The sequence below is a fragment of the Fusarium sambucinum genome, chromosome IV (genome assembly GCF_050947815.1).
Source record: "Fusarium sambucinum isolate potato_lamoka chromosome IV, whole genome shotgun sequence".
Classification (NCBI taxonomy): domain Eukaryota; kingdom Fungi; phylum Ascomycota; class Sordariomycetes; order Hypocreales; family Nectriaceae; genus Fusarium; species Fusarium sambucinum.
In genome coordinates this window covers 5,213,862-5,231,544 of record NC_139291.1, presented here as the reverse complement: position 1 = coordinate 5,231,544, position 17,683 = coordinate 5,213,862, and the positions used below count along the sequence as shown (strand labels likewise).

The 17,683-nt window shown below is 47.1% G+C and overlaps 5 protein-coding genes across 5 annotated transcripts; 4 read left to right on the top strand and 1 right to left on the bottom strand.

Moving 5' to 3' along the window:
- Window positions 1-6,552: 6,552 nt before the first annotated feature.
- On the top strand, window positions 6,553-7,284 carry FSST1_001757 (uncharacterized protein; the record flags this gene model as incomplete). Its single annotated transcript, XM_083227680.1, has 1 exon — window positions 6,553-7,284. One exon carries the CDS (start codon window positions 6,553-6,555, stop codon window positions 7,282-7,284), a length of 732 nt encoding a protein of 243 aa, XP_083091939.1.
- A 3,707-nt stretch (window positions 7,285-10,991) lies between these two features.
- Window positions 10,992-12,182, top strand: FSST1_001756 (YgfZ/GcvT domain-containing protein; the record flags this gene model as incomplete). Its single annotated transcript, XM_083227679.1, has 1 exon — window positions 10,992-12,182. The coding sequence occupies one exon, from the start codon at window positions 10,992-10,994 to the stop codon at window positions 12,180-12,182; it is 1,191 nt and encodes a 396-aa protein (XP_083091938.1).
- Window positions 12,183-12,932: 750 nt separating this feature from the next.
- Window positions 12,933-14,717, top strand: FSST1_001755 (T6SS phospholipase effector Tle1-like catalytic domain-containing protein; the record flags this gene model as incomplete). Its single annotated transcript, XM_083227677.1, has 4 exons — window positions 12,933-13,208; window positions 13,263-13,654; window positions 13,741-13,961; window positions 14,011-14,717. The coding sequence occupies 4 exons, from the start codon at window positions 12,933-12,935 to the stop codon at window positions 14,715-14,717; spliced, it is 1,596 nt and encodes a 531-aa protein (XP_083091937.1).
- Window positions 14,718-15,049: 332 nt separating this feature from the next.
- FSST1_001754 (J domain-containing protein) lies at window positions 15,050-15,898 on the top strand (the record flags this gene model as incomplete). Its single annotated transcript, XM_083227676.1, has 1 exon — window positions 15,050-15,898. The coding sequence occupies one exon, from the start codon at window positions 15,050-15,052 to the stop codon at window positions 15,896-15,898; it is 849 nt and encodes a 282-aa protein (XP_083091936.1).
- Window positions 15,899-15,998: 100 nt separating this feature from the next.
- Window positions 15,999-17,135, bottom strand: FSST1_001753 (amidohydrolase family protein; the record flags this gene model as incomplete). Its single annotated transcript, XM_083227675.1, has 1 exon — window positions 15,999-17,135. The coding sequence occupies one exon, from the start codon at window positions 17,133-17,135 to the stop codon at window positions 15,999-16,001; it is 1,137 nt and encodes a 378-aa protein (XP_083091935.1).
- Window positions 17,136-17,683: the final 548 nt, after the last annotated feature.

Here is a 17,683-nt window from a genome sequence, read left to right as displayed (position 1 = left end):
ATTGTTTAGGCCCTGTTAGGGATTACGAGCAGTGTAGTTTCCCAACCTTTTATATTAGCTTTGGGTGTCTATTAATGTCCTGTACTAACGTTCCACTTTGATTTGTTGAGTTGATGTCGCATGACTCGCTTGACTTTCTAACCTAGAGGTGGGTGTGTGCTGGAGAGTCTGTGTGTACGTAAAGGGAATGAGGCTTTGTTATATGATCAGAATGATCGATACAGGGCGATTATGTGTATTCTACTTAGGGTTGACGGTTCTACTAAGTGTCTCTCAAGACAGTGGATGTTGAGAGTTACACAACTTACAGACATCCAGCTCAAAAGGACCGCATCCTCAAATGATACTACGGGTTCTTATATTGGGCGAGTGAGAGTAGTAAGAGATTACTAATTCTTACATTAACTACTGTAAGTATCTCATGTATCCCCCTCTCTCAACATCCATGCCACCTGCCCAGGCTTCGTTGACTTACACGACACATTCAGGTGAATGACTGGAGATCCAATATCATAACTGCAGACAAAAGACATTACATGCATATGGTCCCCTTCAATCAAGCTTCTTGTTATTTGAAATTGTATATAAAGCATCTCCTAATCATGCATGTAATCAAAGTGCTGGTGGTGGCACAAATCCTTATCAAGGGTTGGTTCGCCATCTAAACTATCGAAAAAAAGACCGGTGCGAAAAGAGGGAGATATTGCCCAACATGTAAAGAATGATGAAGTACCGAGTAACATACATTTTTAAAAATCCTACAGCTGGTATTGTACAGGTCCAAACTATGTGTAGCACTGTCGATTCATAGCTTGGAATACAAAACTTGACCAAGACAAGCTATCCGGCGCAGTGAACTCTGTTGAATAACGTAGAGGTAGTTTGTAGAGGGAGATTATTTTCAAGCACAATTCTATCACTTAATGATTCTAAACAGTTTCCTTGTCATTAGAAATCTTTCACATTTTGTGATAGCCTAGTAAAGCAATGCTTGTGCATGCGACCCAAGTAAGATCTTGCTTATTATTCCAGTATATTGGTCACTGCCATGTCATGCATCTTATCATATTTACAGTTTATCATTATAGACTTACTGTTAGTAAGATTGTCTTCGTCAGGTACTCAATTTACTTTAACATCAATGTGTTGAAACCAGATAGTCTGATTTCTGTTGGTATAGTACCTAACCTATAGCAAGACGTACACCCCCATTTCCAGGCAACACTACACTCATTAGATGACAATTTGATATTAGTCCTTACGATATCTCGAAGGGGAGCTTATTGTTAATAACGAATTTGATGTGTTGTCCTCCGTTTAGTCCAAAAGGGACACAGCACTCTATGCAGCTCTCTTCTCACGCTGTCTGGCTATACAACCGATACCAAGAGCAAGCGCATCAAGAGATGGGTTTGAGGAATAGCGCAGAGAACTAGCACACCAACGAGAAGGACCCTTATAATCGGCCTGATTAGATCAGGTCTTCGATTCGAGCTGTCGAGGTTGCTGAGAAGCACGACTGCAATAGTGTCAGGTGTGGGTGGTGACTCTCAGGTAAGCACTGTTGCCCGTTCAAGAAATGCGACAGAAGATCCTTTGGCGTCATCTAATACCAATCACCTGGAAATGTTATTAGAAATAGAACCGGCACCGCAGTGACATCCATTGCTGGATGCTCAACATTGCCGCTCTATCCACCGTCTAGCCGCCCAATCGCTGATGTTAGATCATTCGGAGTTTTGTAAAACTGCGAAAACACCATGTGTATGCATCACCAAACTTGTTGACCCATTAAACAAAGAAATTTTCTTTTCCACATTTGAGTTTGTGTTTCACATTTTTGAGTCGCTTTTGCGTCACTGAGGGTACCGATCTGAATGAAAGTCGCCTCGGAAGTTCTAGTGATAGACTAGACGGTTGGATCGGGAAATTTGGAAGATCGATGCATATGTACCCTGAAGTGACGTAAATTCCCACAAAGCCAAGACTAGATGGCGAAGTGTGTGTATAGCAGATAGAGTTGGGAATTTTTGGCCCGCGATTACTGGGTATCAAGGCGAGATATGTGATCGATAGATGATCTCTTTCCAGACGAGGAAAACGAGAGCGCGTGGCTTTGGGTTCGACGACGTAGTTTCGTGGCGTTGTGAACTCGCGTGCCTGACAACGCACGGCTGTGGTATTGTTTTTTGTGGTCTGCTTTGTAATTTTGTCTTTTTTACAAATGACTTGGTCAACTTGATTCGAGTATTCACGTCATCAATCTATTTGAGTTGAGGGACGACGGGTTGGCATGTGCCGAGCCGTCCGTATCAAGCTTCCGCGAGTTTGTTTTTGAATGTATCGATGCGATGTCCTGACAAATTGAAAGCTAGCACGGGTTGAGCTTCAACGACGTCAATGAAACGGAATTTGCGGCTTTATGTCAAACTGCGATAATGAGCATGAATGAATGCGACGGATCCTTCGGGGCTAGGAAATAAACGTGGGATATCTTTGCTCGCTTCCCCACGTTTTGCCGGTAGATCGGCCATTATGAAGTTCCGTGGGTTCTTGCTGTGATGTGACGACTCTTTCTACCGAGTCGGAGTCGAGTCGATCATAGAGATAACTAGATCTCTGATCAGCGGGTGTGTGAATGGAGTGGAAGGATTCGCTCGGGTCGGCAACGGAGACTTGTAAGATCCGAATGCGAAAAACCTCCGCAAGTCACGAGGAAATGGAAGCCTTCCTCAACAGATGAATGCGCAAAGGCGTATATACATGTTGTGATTTTGGAAATTATCAATGTCGCGTCATCGAAATCATGATACAATCCACCGTGAGAAATGGTAAATAAAAGAAACTCGAATGGTAGGCTGTAGAAGCTTCTCACTCATCAGTAATTGATCGCATTAGGAATCATGGTGTAGAAAAAACAGGCAGTTTTACGAGATAAGTGGGTAGACAGTTCATAAAAACACCCCCCCATAGAAGCTAGAAAACCTTCGGCCGAGAAGAAGACGCAAGAAACCAAGAACCGACTGACAAAGCAGATTAAGGGACCACCCGCTAAAACAACCCAATTCGGTAACCTCACCAAAGTTAACGCCAAATCTTAACACCGGCTTACGCCTATTCTTGAACGTGAGCCTGACTGAGCCTGAACCTGGATAAAAAGTACGCTGTGCTTTAATTGTAGCGGGCGCTGGCTGACGGGCTTTTGGCGCGGTGAATGTACAATACAACTCACCAATCTCCGCCATTTCAAGATGCGATGCTGACTGTACTGTGGATAACCTTAACCAGAGCGGTCAAAAGGGGAGAAGTAAGTTACGGTCTGCGTGCCACCTATTTACAGTCTACGTGCACAGTAATAAGCGGACTTTGGCTTGCTGTGTTAAACCCTTTTGAGAATACGTTACGGTATGGCTTGATGACTCAAAATGGCATCAATTCAATCCTCAAATTCCCAACTAGGGTTCTCATGCAGACGGTCGAAGCCGATGGACGAAATGTTGGGCCCTTCTCTTCAACCTTTTGTGCATGGCCCGCTGGGCTGAAGAACATGAATCGAAGGAATCTTGCATCCAATAAATGGCGTTCGGGCTGTCAGGAACGGTTCGGGAATCTCCCAGCCCAAGGAGAAGAAAAAAAAGAAGAAGAAAAGACCCATTATTCAAGAAGTACCGCCGAGCAGGCCGTTCTGATCTGATTAGCGAGTTACGAGTACCGTAGAATGGGTAGCCACTCTTGGTGATGGAAGCGAAAAAAAGAACGAAAAATACAAGAATATCCACAAAAAAGAAAAAGCGGAGTTTCAGAAGAGACGGAGCAGAGAAAAAGGAAAAAAAAAAAGGTGTGACTCTTTTGTCAATACCAATCCCGTGTAAAAACCGTACCTGCGGAGACACACCCAAAAGTGACTGATGGGATAGCTCGGTGAACTCGGGAATCCGCACTGATGATTCGGCAATAACGTGGACATTATCCTCTTGTCAAGTAAGGTAAGATTCGGCATCAACTTGAACCGATTGACAAAGCCGCGTATCCGAGTCGGCTGAGTTTTGGCTGCCATCACGAATATTGACTATTGCGGGTAGTCGGATCATATCGTGAAAAGTTACTTACTCTACCAACACGGCACTTGCAGAACTGAACAAGGATGTGGAAACAGGCTTCAATTGCGTGCCTGGAAACTAACTCAGCATTGAGAGATGCCTAATGATTACCCGTAGAGACAGGCAGTCGCCAAAGACAAATGGCCCAGCAACGCCGATGGGATCGTTGGATAATTCCTTATGCGACGAAAGCGGAATTAAGTTGCCTGGTTATTGACAGCTTCAGGGAAGCTTCATAGCAACCTAATAAGCCACGACGGTGTTTTCTGTAACAAAAAGCTTGGCTGTGTAAGCTTGACTTGTTATCATTTGGGCTGAGGAACATGACGGTGATCAATCGCCAACCATTGGTCCGTACGTACAAAGCATAACTCGGTGTTTAGCTCAAACCCGGTGCATACAGCGAAGAGGAGGTCAACTTCACCTCAGCCCTACAAATTACAAGTGATATGTACGTTCACACGTATTAAGATGTGACCCGCGGACTGCGCCATGACCCCGGATACTGTGAGCAATCAGTGGTTGCTCGCTCTCGCTTTGCTATCCCTTTTGCAGGAATCTTGACAGGCTTGGCTAATGACAGATTGACAAGCGATTGAGGCGGAGTTAGGCTTCAGCAAGGGTACATGATGCGAAGCGAATAGGGGATACACAATGCGGAGGTTATAAGTCGGCCGCTATGTGAAACTGCCCTACATTAAAAGGGTGCACACTGTAATATTATCGCGAGCTTGGCTCTGCCCAGTGGTCAATTCATAAGCGTTGGTTTTATTTCTTAGTGTTTACTGTGATGTGATGCGATATGTGATTTGACGTGCCTAGATGCTAATGTAGGGGGCCTCAGCAATTAGTAGAGGTATGTATTTGAGTTTACTTTTGGGAGGTCATCCTCCTTGTCATCGTGACAGGAACGGGGATCAGGTTTTGAATAGATGGGACGGACGGGTAGCAAGCACAAGCACAAACACAGGCACGGGACGCAGGGGAATGTCTTGAATTAGGAATTGATGGACTCTACGGATATCAACATTGCTGTTTGGTTTTTTGATATTGTTGCCGAGCCAGCAAAAGAAAAGAGTCATCCAGTAGCTATCCCAAGTAGGAAAATCATTGATTCATCGTGCAAAAAGAGTCACCGCCGTGTCGGAGTCTGTCAAGCTCTAAACACCGACAGGGCGTAATAACGATTAAACTTTACGGTTTGTACTGGAGTGCTGAGAAATCGCACTTGCGTTAGGTCTAAATGTAAGCCTCCATCTCGCTGTAGGGAACATTTCAGAAGGGCGATGCTTGTAAATCCGTCCTCGGAGCTAAGAGAACATGTACGAACAAACAAGCCTGATTGGGTGAAACGACACACTAAGGCACAGGGTTGCTAATCAACCACCTACTGCGATTATGAATCATTTTACGCCAGCCATGTGTGAGATTGTCTGCTACTTAGTAGGTATGCTTACAGCGCTTCAATTTGAGTTGTGCTGAGTTGGCTTTTGGTTCGGTGTTTGGAATTGCGCCATTCGTTCGATTGATGGAGAATAACGAGTCCATCGCTTGAGGCTACTGTTAATCGAATTGGTAGGCTGGTATTAGAAGACACGGAAGTTGCAGTCACTGAGATAGCGTCGACTCCAGAGCATGGAAGAAACCCAGCATAAGAAAAAAGAAAACCTCAAAAACCTAGGGTAAAGGCATAACGCGACTCCATTTCGGGTACACTTTGCGTGAGAGGTACCTGGTCTGACCCCGTAACCTGGCGGCCTGACCGAAGTACCTAAGGCCGAGCATTGACATGGGCTCTCCGCAAGGTCCGCCAGGTCGGGGCCGGAGACGATGAGATACGTGTTCTGCACATGGCAGTGGATAGAGAGACCATGTGAAAATCTAGGTACCGTTAGAGTCGGTGGTTTCTAAGCTTTCGCGGCTTCGCGGTGACCAAGAGTCATCCGCTCACCCACACCATAACCTCATCCTTGTCAACCGATCACTAAGCCACACCCCCCTTTGAGTCTCTACCCCTACCAGGACATTTCTCGCACTCCTCGGGTCCGCGTGTGCAAAGTCCGCCAAGCGGCGTGTCGGGCATAACTGGTAATCCCCATGGCCCACGCCCTTGGAAGCTTGAGACAAGGTGAAAAGTCCGTAAAGGATCAACTCGAGTTAAAAGATTCGCTTTCCCCCGTTCCAAGATCCATCTCGTCTCCCATCATTAACAGCAACAACAACAGTTAACCAGATTTACAAGATCATCACATCTTCTCCACAGTCTTGGCTTTTACAGTCTGTTTCATCTTATCTGCTACCAAGGACTCATAGTGCTAGTCCCTTATCACACAATCTATCAAGTCATTGTCACCACCGAACACACCCCGGCCGCTAATTCAAGCCTGCCGCAATCGGGATCGTTGCCTTGACTCACAACATACATATATACACCCTGGATCCTCTACTCACAATGTCGACAACTACAACTTCTTCTCTTCGCCAGTCTACACTCAAGAAGAACATGTCCGTCACACAAACTTACTACCTCGCTCACAAGGCTCGGGCCAAGCTCTCTCGAGAGGCTGCCCAGCCTGATCACGACCTCCGCCTTCTTGTCGGCCACGCCAACCTCCTCGACTCTCTGATGCTTGAGCTTGCCGATGCCGAGCGTGAACAAGAACGCTGGTTCAACCAGTCCGTCCGAGGAGCCAACAACACCCAACAAGAACGACGAGTGCAATGGGCCGATGAGGTCGTCCAGGAGGAGGACGAGGATGACTACGACTCCGACTCTTCTGACTCTGACGACTACGACTCTGAGGATGAGGACATCGAGATGTCCAACACTCCCTCTCTTCCCACCAAGGCCATGAGCCCCCGAATCAGCCACATCGAGATCGAAGACGACATGGAGGAGGATGACCTCGAGGAGGACTACGCTCAGCTCGAGCTCGTCCGAACACCTTCCCACTCCAGCTCACCACCCGAGCTTGTCGATCACGACTCAGACTCTTCCGACGAGGACTCAATGCCCCCATCGCCTCCTCAAGCAATCCTCACATTCAACGAGAAGGACGCCAAGAAGCAATCGCAACAACAACAACAACAACAACAAGAAGAATCCAACTCACTCTACGAAGAGGAGTACTACCTTCCACCTCGCAGTCCCGCGAGGCTTGTGTCGGCCATCTCGGTCTACTAAAGCAGGGGGGGTTTTACTTTGACTCTGCGTCTTACGAATGAATTGTGATTTTCTTTAGCGACTTGTTTGATACACAAAGCGATATGGCGGGCATTACACTGGCGTTTTTTGTTATACAAAGGGATACCACAACGGGATTTTGGGATACAGCAAAAAAAGCTTTTTTTTTTATCATATTTAAAGGATACGACTTTTACGGATTTTCACCACTCTACCACTATTGAAGGAATAAAGAAAGACAGAATTGTACCAGGCAATGAGGAATTGGATCACATCATGGTTAGGTACCGCTCCCACTAGAAGGTTGAGTGGTAGCCGATTAGATAGATAGTTCAAAAAGAGACTTTCAATTAAGTCTAAAAAATAAATGATAAAACATTCAAAAACAATCACTTCATCGTCTCTTCATCTTGATAAATTGTGGATCTTACGCTTATTTGGTATCGTGATATTAACATTAACCTCGGGTCAGGAGTTTCCCATAGTAGCCGGCATTGACGCCATATCATTTACTTGTCCGTCCGCCGATAGTCACCGGGATTCCTTATCAGCGGCGAAAACTCTTGACCATTTGTTTATCGGGATCGGGCTCAACCCAAGGCCGATCGAAGGGGGGAGTGTTTCTTGTCTTGCCTCTGGACCAACGAGCGGCACAGAATCAAAGGCGTGCAACACTAGACCAACACCCTTGGCGAATGATTCATCAGCGAGGCCCGCTCCATCATGAAAACTCAAGTTCAAGTCTTTGACAAGACCTTGACGTCCCACCCATCAGGGTCAAGGTCAAGAAGATGGCGAATCACGACTCGTACACGATTCATATTGGGACACAACGGTTGGAAGTTTTGTCAGCGGAAATACAAGCCTTTCTTCTTTCCACACTCCGACTGGGCTCTTTGAGAACTTGATTATGACAAAGTCCGGTTGTTTCGGAGCTTACAAAGAAAGAAAAGCCCCCAATGGTAAAATCAATATTCTAGAAAGAAATGGCTGGCAACGTCAACGCCAGGGCGCAAAAAAGACCAAGGTCGTGACCCAAATTGGCAAAAAGAAAAGAAGAAAGAAGGCAATAAGATTAGACATGGCGAAACCGCCGTCATTTCGCTCATGCCCGCCTTTTTGACCCTTTGCTTTGCTTTTGCGCTGCCGTTGCCGTTGCCTGCCTGACTTGTTAGGTCTTGGCGGAGTCGTCAGAGTATTTTCAATCCATGCCCAATAATTGATATTTTACATGAGATTTTTGCTTGGCCTTTTCTCGCACATGCTTGGATTTGAAGCACTAACTTAGTAGTTCATGATTCTTTCTTCTCCACCATGCGCCGCATCGAGCCGGTAAATGGAGTCAAAAACTGGATCTCAAGTGGGAAGAGGCTGAAAATTTCTTTTTAGAAGGAGAACGATTGTATGTAAATCGTGAATCACAAACCAGGATTGGCCCCATCACATAACAAAGTCCCAACCCAAGGGGCGTGGGTTGGATGGATGACTTGGATGGATTCACAAAACTCCGCTTTCACATTTCAATTTAATTGTTTAAAAAAACTCTTTACGATGGGACGTGACTGGGCAGAGACACATACACAGACCGACCCAATATGGGTTCCTTCGTGTCTGTCTGGATGGATCATAATGGATCAGGATCAAAGCGGGACGGCACAGAGAAGCAGAAAGGACATGAAGTTTCTTTTTCATTCGTCTCAATCCTCCCGATGATAGACACGTTTCCAAGTCAATGTCCACTAGGGAGTGTTTATTGCCATCTTGGCTTTTCCTTAGCCTTCTCGGCCCCATAATCCCAGGCACATACTCCTCATATACCTGTCTTACCGTAACTATCATGCAAGGGCATGTTTTGTTGGCGTTGCTGAAGGCTGAATTGTCTACTGACCGCTTGGGCGTGTCGCTGCTCACCGATGGGCTGACCTGGCAGCACAGCGCAGACAACAGCCGCCCCCAGAAGCAATGGGACCTGGCCCGGTATCTACACCTTTTCTAGACGGAGCTGGGGAAACGGAACGAAAGCACCTAGTCGAGTAGCCCTAGTTAAGTGTCCAGCCAGCCCCTACACCACAGATATTACTTTGGTGTAGATGGGCTCGATAGAGACGATTGTAAAGGGCGGTAAAGGGTGGATTGTCAAACTTCATGCCTAAGCGAACTTGTTCAGTAAGTTTTGTTGGCAATCGTTTTTACTATGATTTTATGCATGGCTCCTTTCTCAACAACCACTGTCATATCTGATGTGATATTCGTGTTCGGAAGCCAACCAGTGCCAGTTAAGCTAAAAGTAGATCTTTTCTAGAGTTGAAGGGGGGTTGGGAGATGAATACGAAAACTGGGGGTTGATGAGATTCTAGACTAGATGTGATCTGTGTCCCTGTGATCACAAGATTGATAAGGCCATAGCCCCCCTGTTTTTTGGTTATTGATGCGGTATACGCGTACATACTGATGAAGCAGGTGCTCTATAGATAGTAGTTGTATACCCCTGAACTTGTGTTTTTAGTGTCTACATACACGAATAATAATATTAGTCGAACGATGGTGAATTGGTACAAACTCGTAACATACGCGCAAGCAATAATTATGCCGATTATTCATAGATCCATTGTATTACATGCATTGCATTGTTTTCCATGGGGCTATGCTGTGTTGTGTTGCGTGTTCACTGTATCAGATCTGTAACTTAATGCGCAAGCCTAGGCTCTCCAGTATAATACTAGGTTCAGTATAATGCTACTTACCTTATCGATAAAATCGACACAAGGTCCGATACGGTATCACGGACGTCGTATCGGCCGGCCCTCCAACCGTTCAGGTCGGGTCATGAGACCTTTCATGACCCACAAGCTTCCGCGTTCTCCCCTCCGAGTACCCGACCATACCCGGGTCCGGAAATCGGACATCAGGAACGAGTCAAAGAGAAGCCTCATTGGTTCGTCAGTACTGATACGCTACAGCTACAGGGGTTTCGGGTGTTGAAGAACGAAAGCAACTAAAAGTCTGGGGAAGTTGGCCTGTGTGTGACCGAGGCGGACATGTTTCTTTTCTTACCGAGGGGTTCTCGGCAAAGAGGACTTTGTTTACCGGGAACAAGCATGATAAGTCTACAGTAGTTCAGTGAAGCCGTCAATGCCGGTGCCTTGAATATGCCGAATAGAGGGTAGGGGTCTGCTGATCGTATAGTTAGTTGCACACTCTATCTATCTATCTCTCGGTGTGAGCTGCTGACCTCTACTCCGCGGATACGGCGAGTGTCACATTCATAATGCGGAGAGGCATTGTCTAAGCACTATCTCTTGGCTGGTTCAAGCGTCGATCTTTGTCTACAGTTTAGTTCTTCTAGTCAGCATAGTAGAGAGGTGGTCTTGTTGGTTGTTGATGCTGACAACCATAGCGGTCCTTCACCTCCTCTTCCGTGTGACCGGGAATAGCAAGATAATAACAAACTCTTCCGCCTATTAAACTTTGGGAGTTTTGGATGATGCAAGTGTAGATCTTGGGTCTGTTCTGCTTCTAAAGCCTCCGAAACTCCGAAGTCCGCGGATCTTATGAGTGTAAGTCATCCGGGCTCAGAAGGAACGTGCACGGACCATATCTCTGTCGGTACGTCATTATGTAACTTTTCGCAAATCAATTCAAGGCTCTCTTCAGTGTAGAAACGGGTTGAGATTCTTATTATAACCCGCTCGCTCACTCTTGTCACGATGCGAATTCTCCCGCGGAGGGTCCTGACTCATAGTCAGCCAGGCATATCATTACGCCGCAGTGGTAATCGGCTACATCGGCGACAATTTGCGACTTCGCTTTCCCCTCCACCTCCGCCTGCTTCGGGATTCACGGCTTTGACATCACGACGACTCATATCCGTTACTGGACCCGATTCGGCAAAGTTCCTACAGGGAATCATCACTGCGAATGTGACGACAAAAGATGGATTGCCGAGGACTGATGGTTTCTATGGGGCTTTCTTGACTGCCACAGGCAGAGTCTTGTACGATGTCTTTGTCTATCCTAACCATAACTTTCCGGGGGTTTCATCCGAAGACCCGGCATATTTGGTTGAGGTTGACGCAGGCCACGCGCAGACGCTGGCTAAGCACATCAAGCGTTATAAGCTCAGAGCGAAGCTCACAGTGCGTTTACTGGGCGAGGACGAAGCGTCTGTTTGGCATGCGTGGGACGACTCAAATGCTGTGAACTGGGATTTAATTGTCAAGTCGACAAACCTGTCTCTACAAGATCCACGAGCACCAGGATTGGGATACCGACTCTTGCAACTGGACCAGAACACACCGCAAGCCGACCTTGAAAAGACCACCGAGGAAGCTTACACAATACGACGCTATCTTAGTGGTATTCCCGAAGGACAAGATGAAATCTCGAAAGAGCATGCTCTTCCACAGGAAACAAACATGGATATCATGCACGGTATTGACTTCCACAAGGGTTGTTATGTCGGCCAGGAACTCACAATCCGCACAAGACACCGCGGTGTAGTTCGCAAGCGAATTCTGCCATGTATAGTCTACGAGAAGGAACATGCACCTCCAACAACACTGCAATATCACGCCGACGGCGCAGCCTCATCTCTCGAAAGCGTGACCGCGGACATGATACCGCGGGACACAAGCATTGGACGGTTCGAGAAGCGAGGACGCAGCGCAGGCAAGTGGCTCAAGGGCTTGGGCAACATTGGACTTGGGTTGTGTCGTCTGGAGAACATGACTGACGTTACACTGCCGGGCGATGCGGCATCAGGAGCATTCAATCCCGAGGACGAGTTCGTGCTGGATTGGGGCGAGGAGGAGGACCGAAATAGAGTCAAGGTTAAGGCCTTTGTACCGGATTGGTTGAGGAAGGGGCTTGATGCTGAGAATTCAAGACATCAAAAGTAGGTAGAGTATGACAGGTATGGATCCGTGCTGTACTATATTGTATCATTGTAAAATATATCCAGAAGAAGAAATTTATATCTATATGGCAGTACCTGTACCAAGGCGCAGTCATACACAGCCGATTTACAAACAAATGATAGAATTTCCAGGCGATATACAGTCATTGGTGAGGATTTAATGTAGCCTTTCTGTAACATTGTGGCTATGCCATATATTTTGCATGTGTCGGAGTAGAGCGATTATTAACAAGACTCCCAAACCATAAGCAATCAGCCCTATGACAACGGCTGAAAAGTCGCTATGTTTTCCCCTATGCAGGTTGTCAGCAATAGGCTGAGCCCCCAACTATGCCATATTTCTTTCTGCCTGCAACACGAGGGCCAAGGCAAACAAGTTCATTCGCGGAATGCAGAGCGAATATATGTGACCCGAGTTATGTTTACCCAATTGAATGTAAGAAATACGACCGCAAGCTTATTATTTAGCCTTGGATCGTCGTTCAGAAAAGTGTTTAATCTCGTAAAACCTCCATCAGCCCTGTCATGTTCTGATGGAGAACAGGGGGGAAAGTCTTGGCCTGTCGCTTAATTAATCTCATTAATGGTAAAAGGCTTCATAGCTGACATTTGACGCCTCTGTAATGCATTTCTGAATCCTCATAGCCGTTTCTCTCATTTTCTTATATTTAAAAAGCCATACAGCCTGCAAGGTGTCGCGGAACCAACTGTTCTTCTTTTATTGACTGCCATTATGACTACAGAACCCATCCCAAAAACGGTCAAGCGATTGATTGCTTGTTGTGATGGAACGTGGATGGACAGTGACAAAGGATACCAAGAGCCTGGATTGTTTGAGAAAGAGGGCTCTCTTCAAACCCCTTCCAACGTCACACGTATCTCACGTTGCTTTGAAAAGAGATGTAATGATGGAAAGCTACAGGTAGTCAACTACGAGTCAGGAGTTGGCACAGGTAGCAACAGGCTCGACAGTATCACTGGAGGTGCTTTCGGACAGGGTCTTGCTGAGGTATGTATGAACTCGACAAAGAAATGGATAATGTTAGCTAACATTTGCCCACAGCGCATGAGGGAAACATATTCTTTTATATGTTCCAACTATATGGATGGCGACGAAATCATCCTCGTTGGATTCTCAAGAGGTGCATTTACAGTCCGCTCTGTGGCTGGCATGATAGGCAATCTCGGCCTTCTTACTCGTGAAGGCGTCGAGTTCTTCTATCCCATTTTCAAGGATATGCAACATTGGATGGATGACGATTACGAAGACCCATTCCCTAAAATCCCTTTTCCTGACAAACCAAAAGGAAAAGATGCTGCCGACAAGTACAGAGCTCGCTTGGAGCAACTCGGCTATACTCGCGTGAAACGCGACCAAGGAGACGAGATTATTACAATCAAAGCAGTTTGTGTTTGGGATACTGTTGGTAGTCTTGGAATCCCCAAGATTGCCTGGTTGGATAAACTCGGAATCCGTATTGATAATGACGAATAAGTCTCCCCCTTTCCTATGTATGCCAAGCCAAGACTGATCAGCTTAGCACGTTCAAGTGGCATGACACAAATCTATCAGACAGAATAGAGCACGCTTTCCAAGCTCTTGCCCTGGATGAGACTCGTCCGCCCTTTCAACCAGCAGTATGGGAGAGACTCCCCGAGAACAGATATACAACGGATCTGAGGCAGGTCTGGTTCCCTGGTAACCACGGTAATATTGGTGGTGGATGGGAGGATCAAGGCATTGCTAACTGCACACTTGCCTGTACGTTTCTTCAACATGCCATATCAAATCTATGCTGATCAAGTATTAGGGATGATGGACCAATTGGCTTCTATTGGCGTCGAGTTTGATCTGCCTTCTCTAGAGCGCTGCTTCGTGCAAAATGTCAAGTACTATCACAAGACTCCCTCAAAACTAAGCATCAAATCGAGGAAGAAGAAGCAGAAGCAGAAACCACGCCAATGGGCAATGAATCCAATCTACGAGAGCAACCGTCCATTTAGGCCTTGGGGACTTGGATCAATCAACAAGTCACCAGGTATTCTCTATAGACTTTCTGGTCAGACTATTCGCACACCGGGTCTATACAGGCCAACCGACCGCAGATCAAAATCCGACAAGTCAAGATATCTTCTGGACACGAACGAGCGCATACATAGCTCAGTGAGAGTTCGGCTTGCTTGTAAAGGACTCAGCCTCGATGATGAGCATGTCTGGGACTGCCCAGCGTTACTAGGGAAGTGGAAACTGAAGCGAACGCGAGAGAAATTCAACGATCCAGTACCACAGGAGCCGGGCTGGTGTCCACATTCCGCAAAAGATAACATGGGTCATCCCAATGACTGGTCAAAGGGAAGATGGGTGTGGGAGTATGTCGGGAGCGAGAAGAACGGCCCTACTGATAAGAGGCAACGGGTCATGGTTGAGGAACCGCTAGGACCTTATGAGCGATACTTGCTCAGCTTGTCGGCAGGAACTCCGAATGTTTATCATTTTGCAGACACTGTTGACTTTTAGAGGTGTAGTAAGCACTCAAGAGATGGATATAAGACATGATGGCAGTTGGGTTAAGAGATAAGAGTCTAGAAGGCCAACTCCCCCAACACGAGATACACATTTAATTAATAATTTTGACGAGATTACATATGTAACTTTAACGTCGCTCATTTTCTATGCCATTATTCAATAGAATCCGTCTAATGCTACAAACTGTAAAGTGCAAAGTCACGTGCTTTCGTGATGCGACGAGAAGTTCAAGCTTGAACCAGAAACCTAGAATCTTTAAATTCTTCTCCCCTCGCTCTCTCCGGTTACCATACACGAGCCACCCAGAAAATACAGGACCCAACATGTCGGATTCCAAATCAGCCGACCTGCTGCAATATGCACAGGAATATGCCTCCAAAGATGAAGACCTCTACGAACTTCTCGGCGTCGATGCCCTCACACCCAAAGAGGAGATTCACCGCGCTTGGAGAAAGCGCTCTCTTAAGTATCACCCCGACAAAGCAGGCGATAAATTCGACCCAGAAGTATGGGAAAAGTTCGAACGTGCCCGCGACATCCTTTCCGACCCCGGGGCGCGCGGTGCCTACGACGGCGCCATCAAGGCCGCCCTCCTACGGAAACAAGAGCGCGAAGCCATGGATCAGAAGCGCAAGGCTTTAGTCGACGATCTTGAAGCTCGAGAAAACGCTTGGAAGGTTCAGCGAGAAGAAAAGGAGCAACGGGAGAAGGATGAGATAGAGAAGGAAAGGACACGACTTGTCGAACAAAGGCGTCTGCGCGAAGAGGAGGAACAGCGTCAAGCTGCTGCTGCGCAAGAAGTCGAGGATCTCGCTGAAGCAAAGAGACGTCTGAAGGAAAAGAAGGAGAAGAAGAAGCAGGATGAGGCGAGGGAGAAATTTTTGCGTAAGTCGCGAATGGCCGCAGAGGCTACAGATGGAAAGTCAGCACCTGGCCCAGTCAACGGTGCCATGAACGTGCCAGGAGATTACTCGGTGGATCTTGGCACAGAGCAGAAACTTTACTGGGAGTTAGTCTGCGACAAGCTGCGTGCGGTTCAGGCCGTCAAAAACCTGCAAAAGAATCAAGCAACGCCGGCAGAGTACCAACAAGCAGAGCAAGGCCTACTCGAAGCAAAGACGAGGATTCACCAGGCTGAAGTGCGATTTGCTGAGCAGGCATCTATATCATGATTTGGGGCGCTTTATGGAAAACGAATTGGAGTTAGGTCGGTAGCATTGTCCATACGCCATTCAGGCGTTTCTATCTTGTGCTAATACCATGCATTTAGAATCATGATTCACTGTCAAGTCGCAATATCTTGACTGCGTTCATTCCCATGACGTTCTTGCAGTCCTCCGTGCCTTGTCCAACTGCACGAGCAACAGCTTCCGCGTTCAAGCTCACGCTCTCCCATTCGCCTTGCTCGTCACTTGTAAGAGGCGGAAAGAAAGGGTGATCGGTGCCAAACATGAGTCTATCCGCACCACTGGCCTGGATGGCTGCTTTGAGGCCAACATCCGAGTAAATGACGGCGTCAAGATATATCTGCTCTTTTAATACGTCCCACACTGTTCGACGGCCCTTGGAAAGTTTTCCTTCCCGGAGAAACTGCCCATCATGCATAATGCAGCTTTCGATTCTGCCGGCAAGGAAAGGAAGTGTTCCGCCACTGTGGGCAAGGATCATGCGCAGCTCCGGCACTTTGTCAAAGACTCCTGCTAGGTACATCCTAGCAACAGCGATGGTTGTCTCCATGGGAAAGCCAAGAGCCAAGGGAAGGACATGGCCATATTCGGCGCTCGCCCGAGGACCCCAGACATGGTTCGGGAGACCGTAGTGAGGGTGTAGAAACACTGTCAAATCCGCTCGGGCAAGAGCCTCGAAAATGGGGAGAAGGTTAGGATCGTCCAAGCCCTTGCCAAGTCCTGATGTGCCTAGGATAACTCCTCTGCAATACTTGAGTGTCGGGAGATACTTTATCGATTCGAGAATGGTCTCCAAGTTTGCTGTCAACGGTAGGGTGCCGAAGAAGAAGAGCCTTCGTGGATGCTCGCCGCACATGCGTGAGAACTCTTGGTTGACAGACTCTGCTATCGATCCGGACTCTGAAGGGTCCAGGAAGTCTAGCCATGGATTCGCTAGGGATATGACAGATATGTCAATCTTGTGCGTATCCATGAAGTGCACCTTTTGCGCAAGCGACGCATAGTGAGATGTCAGAGGTCGACCAGGAGGCTTCGCGTCAGGATCTCGTGTCGCTTCCTCCAAAGCCTTGACTTCAGCCTCTAGTAGGATGAGCCTAGGATCGGATGCTTGAGGAAACTTGCGAACGAGAGGGATGTTGGAACGGGATTCCAGTATTTGAATGTAAGAGGGGGGATACATATGCGTGTGGATATCAACCACGCGTGCTGAAGAGGACGGCATGGTGCTTAGATGAAAGGTACAAGAGGCTGACTTCACTGGAACTGAGGGTGTTGAAATCTAGAAGAGATTCTTATGAGTGAATGTGTAAAGAAGGTAACCAGGATACTACCTCCTCGATGTGCTGTCTACCTCTGGCGGGACAAACCGTGGCACAGCTTCAGGACACCCTCACTATCTCGCGGGACAAGCCGCAACGTTGCAGATCAACAAGTTGCGTTGCCCAACTTGAGGAACGCGCATGAATTACCCCGCATTCATGATTGTTATCAACATCGCTTCACAGCTTGATTATGTAGTCTACGTCGTATCGTTTATACAGCTTATCGGCGGCAGTTGGGGGGGTGATACAACGGCTGCAGGTAAAGCGCCACGCTTATCAGCTCATGCCAGAAGCATTATCTGGTGTTTGTATATAACTGGAAGGTGCCGTTGTTGTGCGGCGAAGCAATGGCTCTCTATAACATGACTTTGCATTGTATGCTGTGATTATCTAGGAGATTTCAGCCGGTTTCTTTTCTTTAATAAATCAAAAACTTGAGACAACTTGT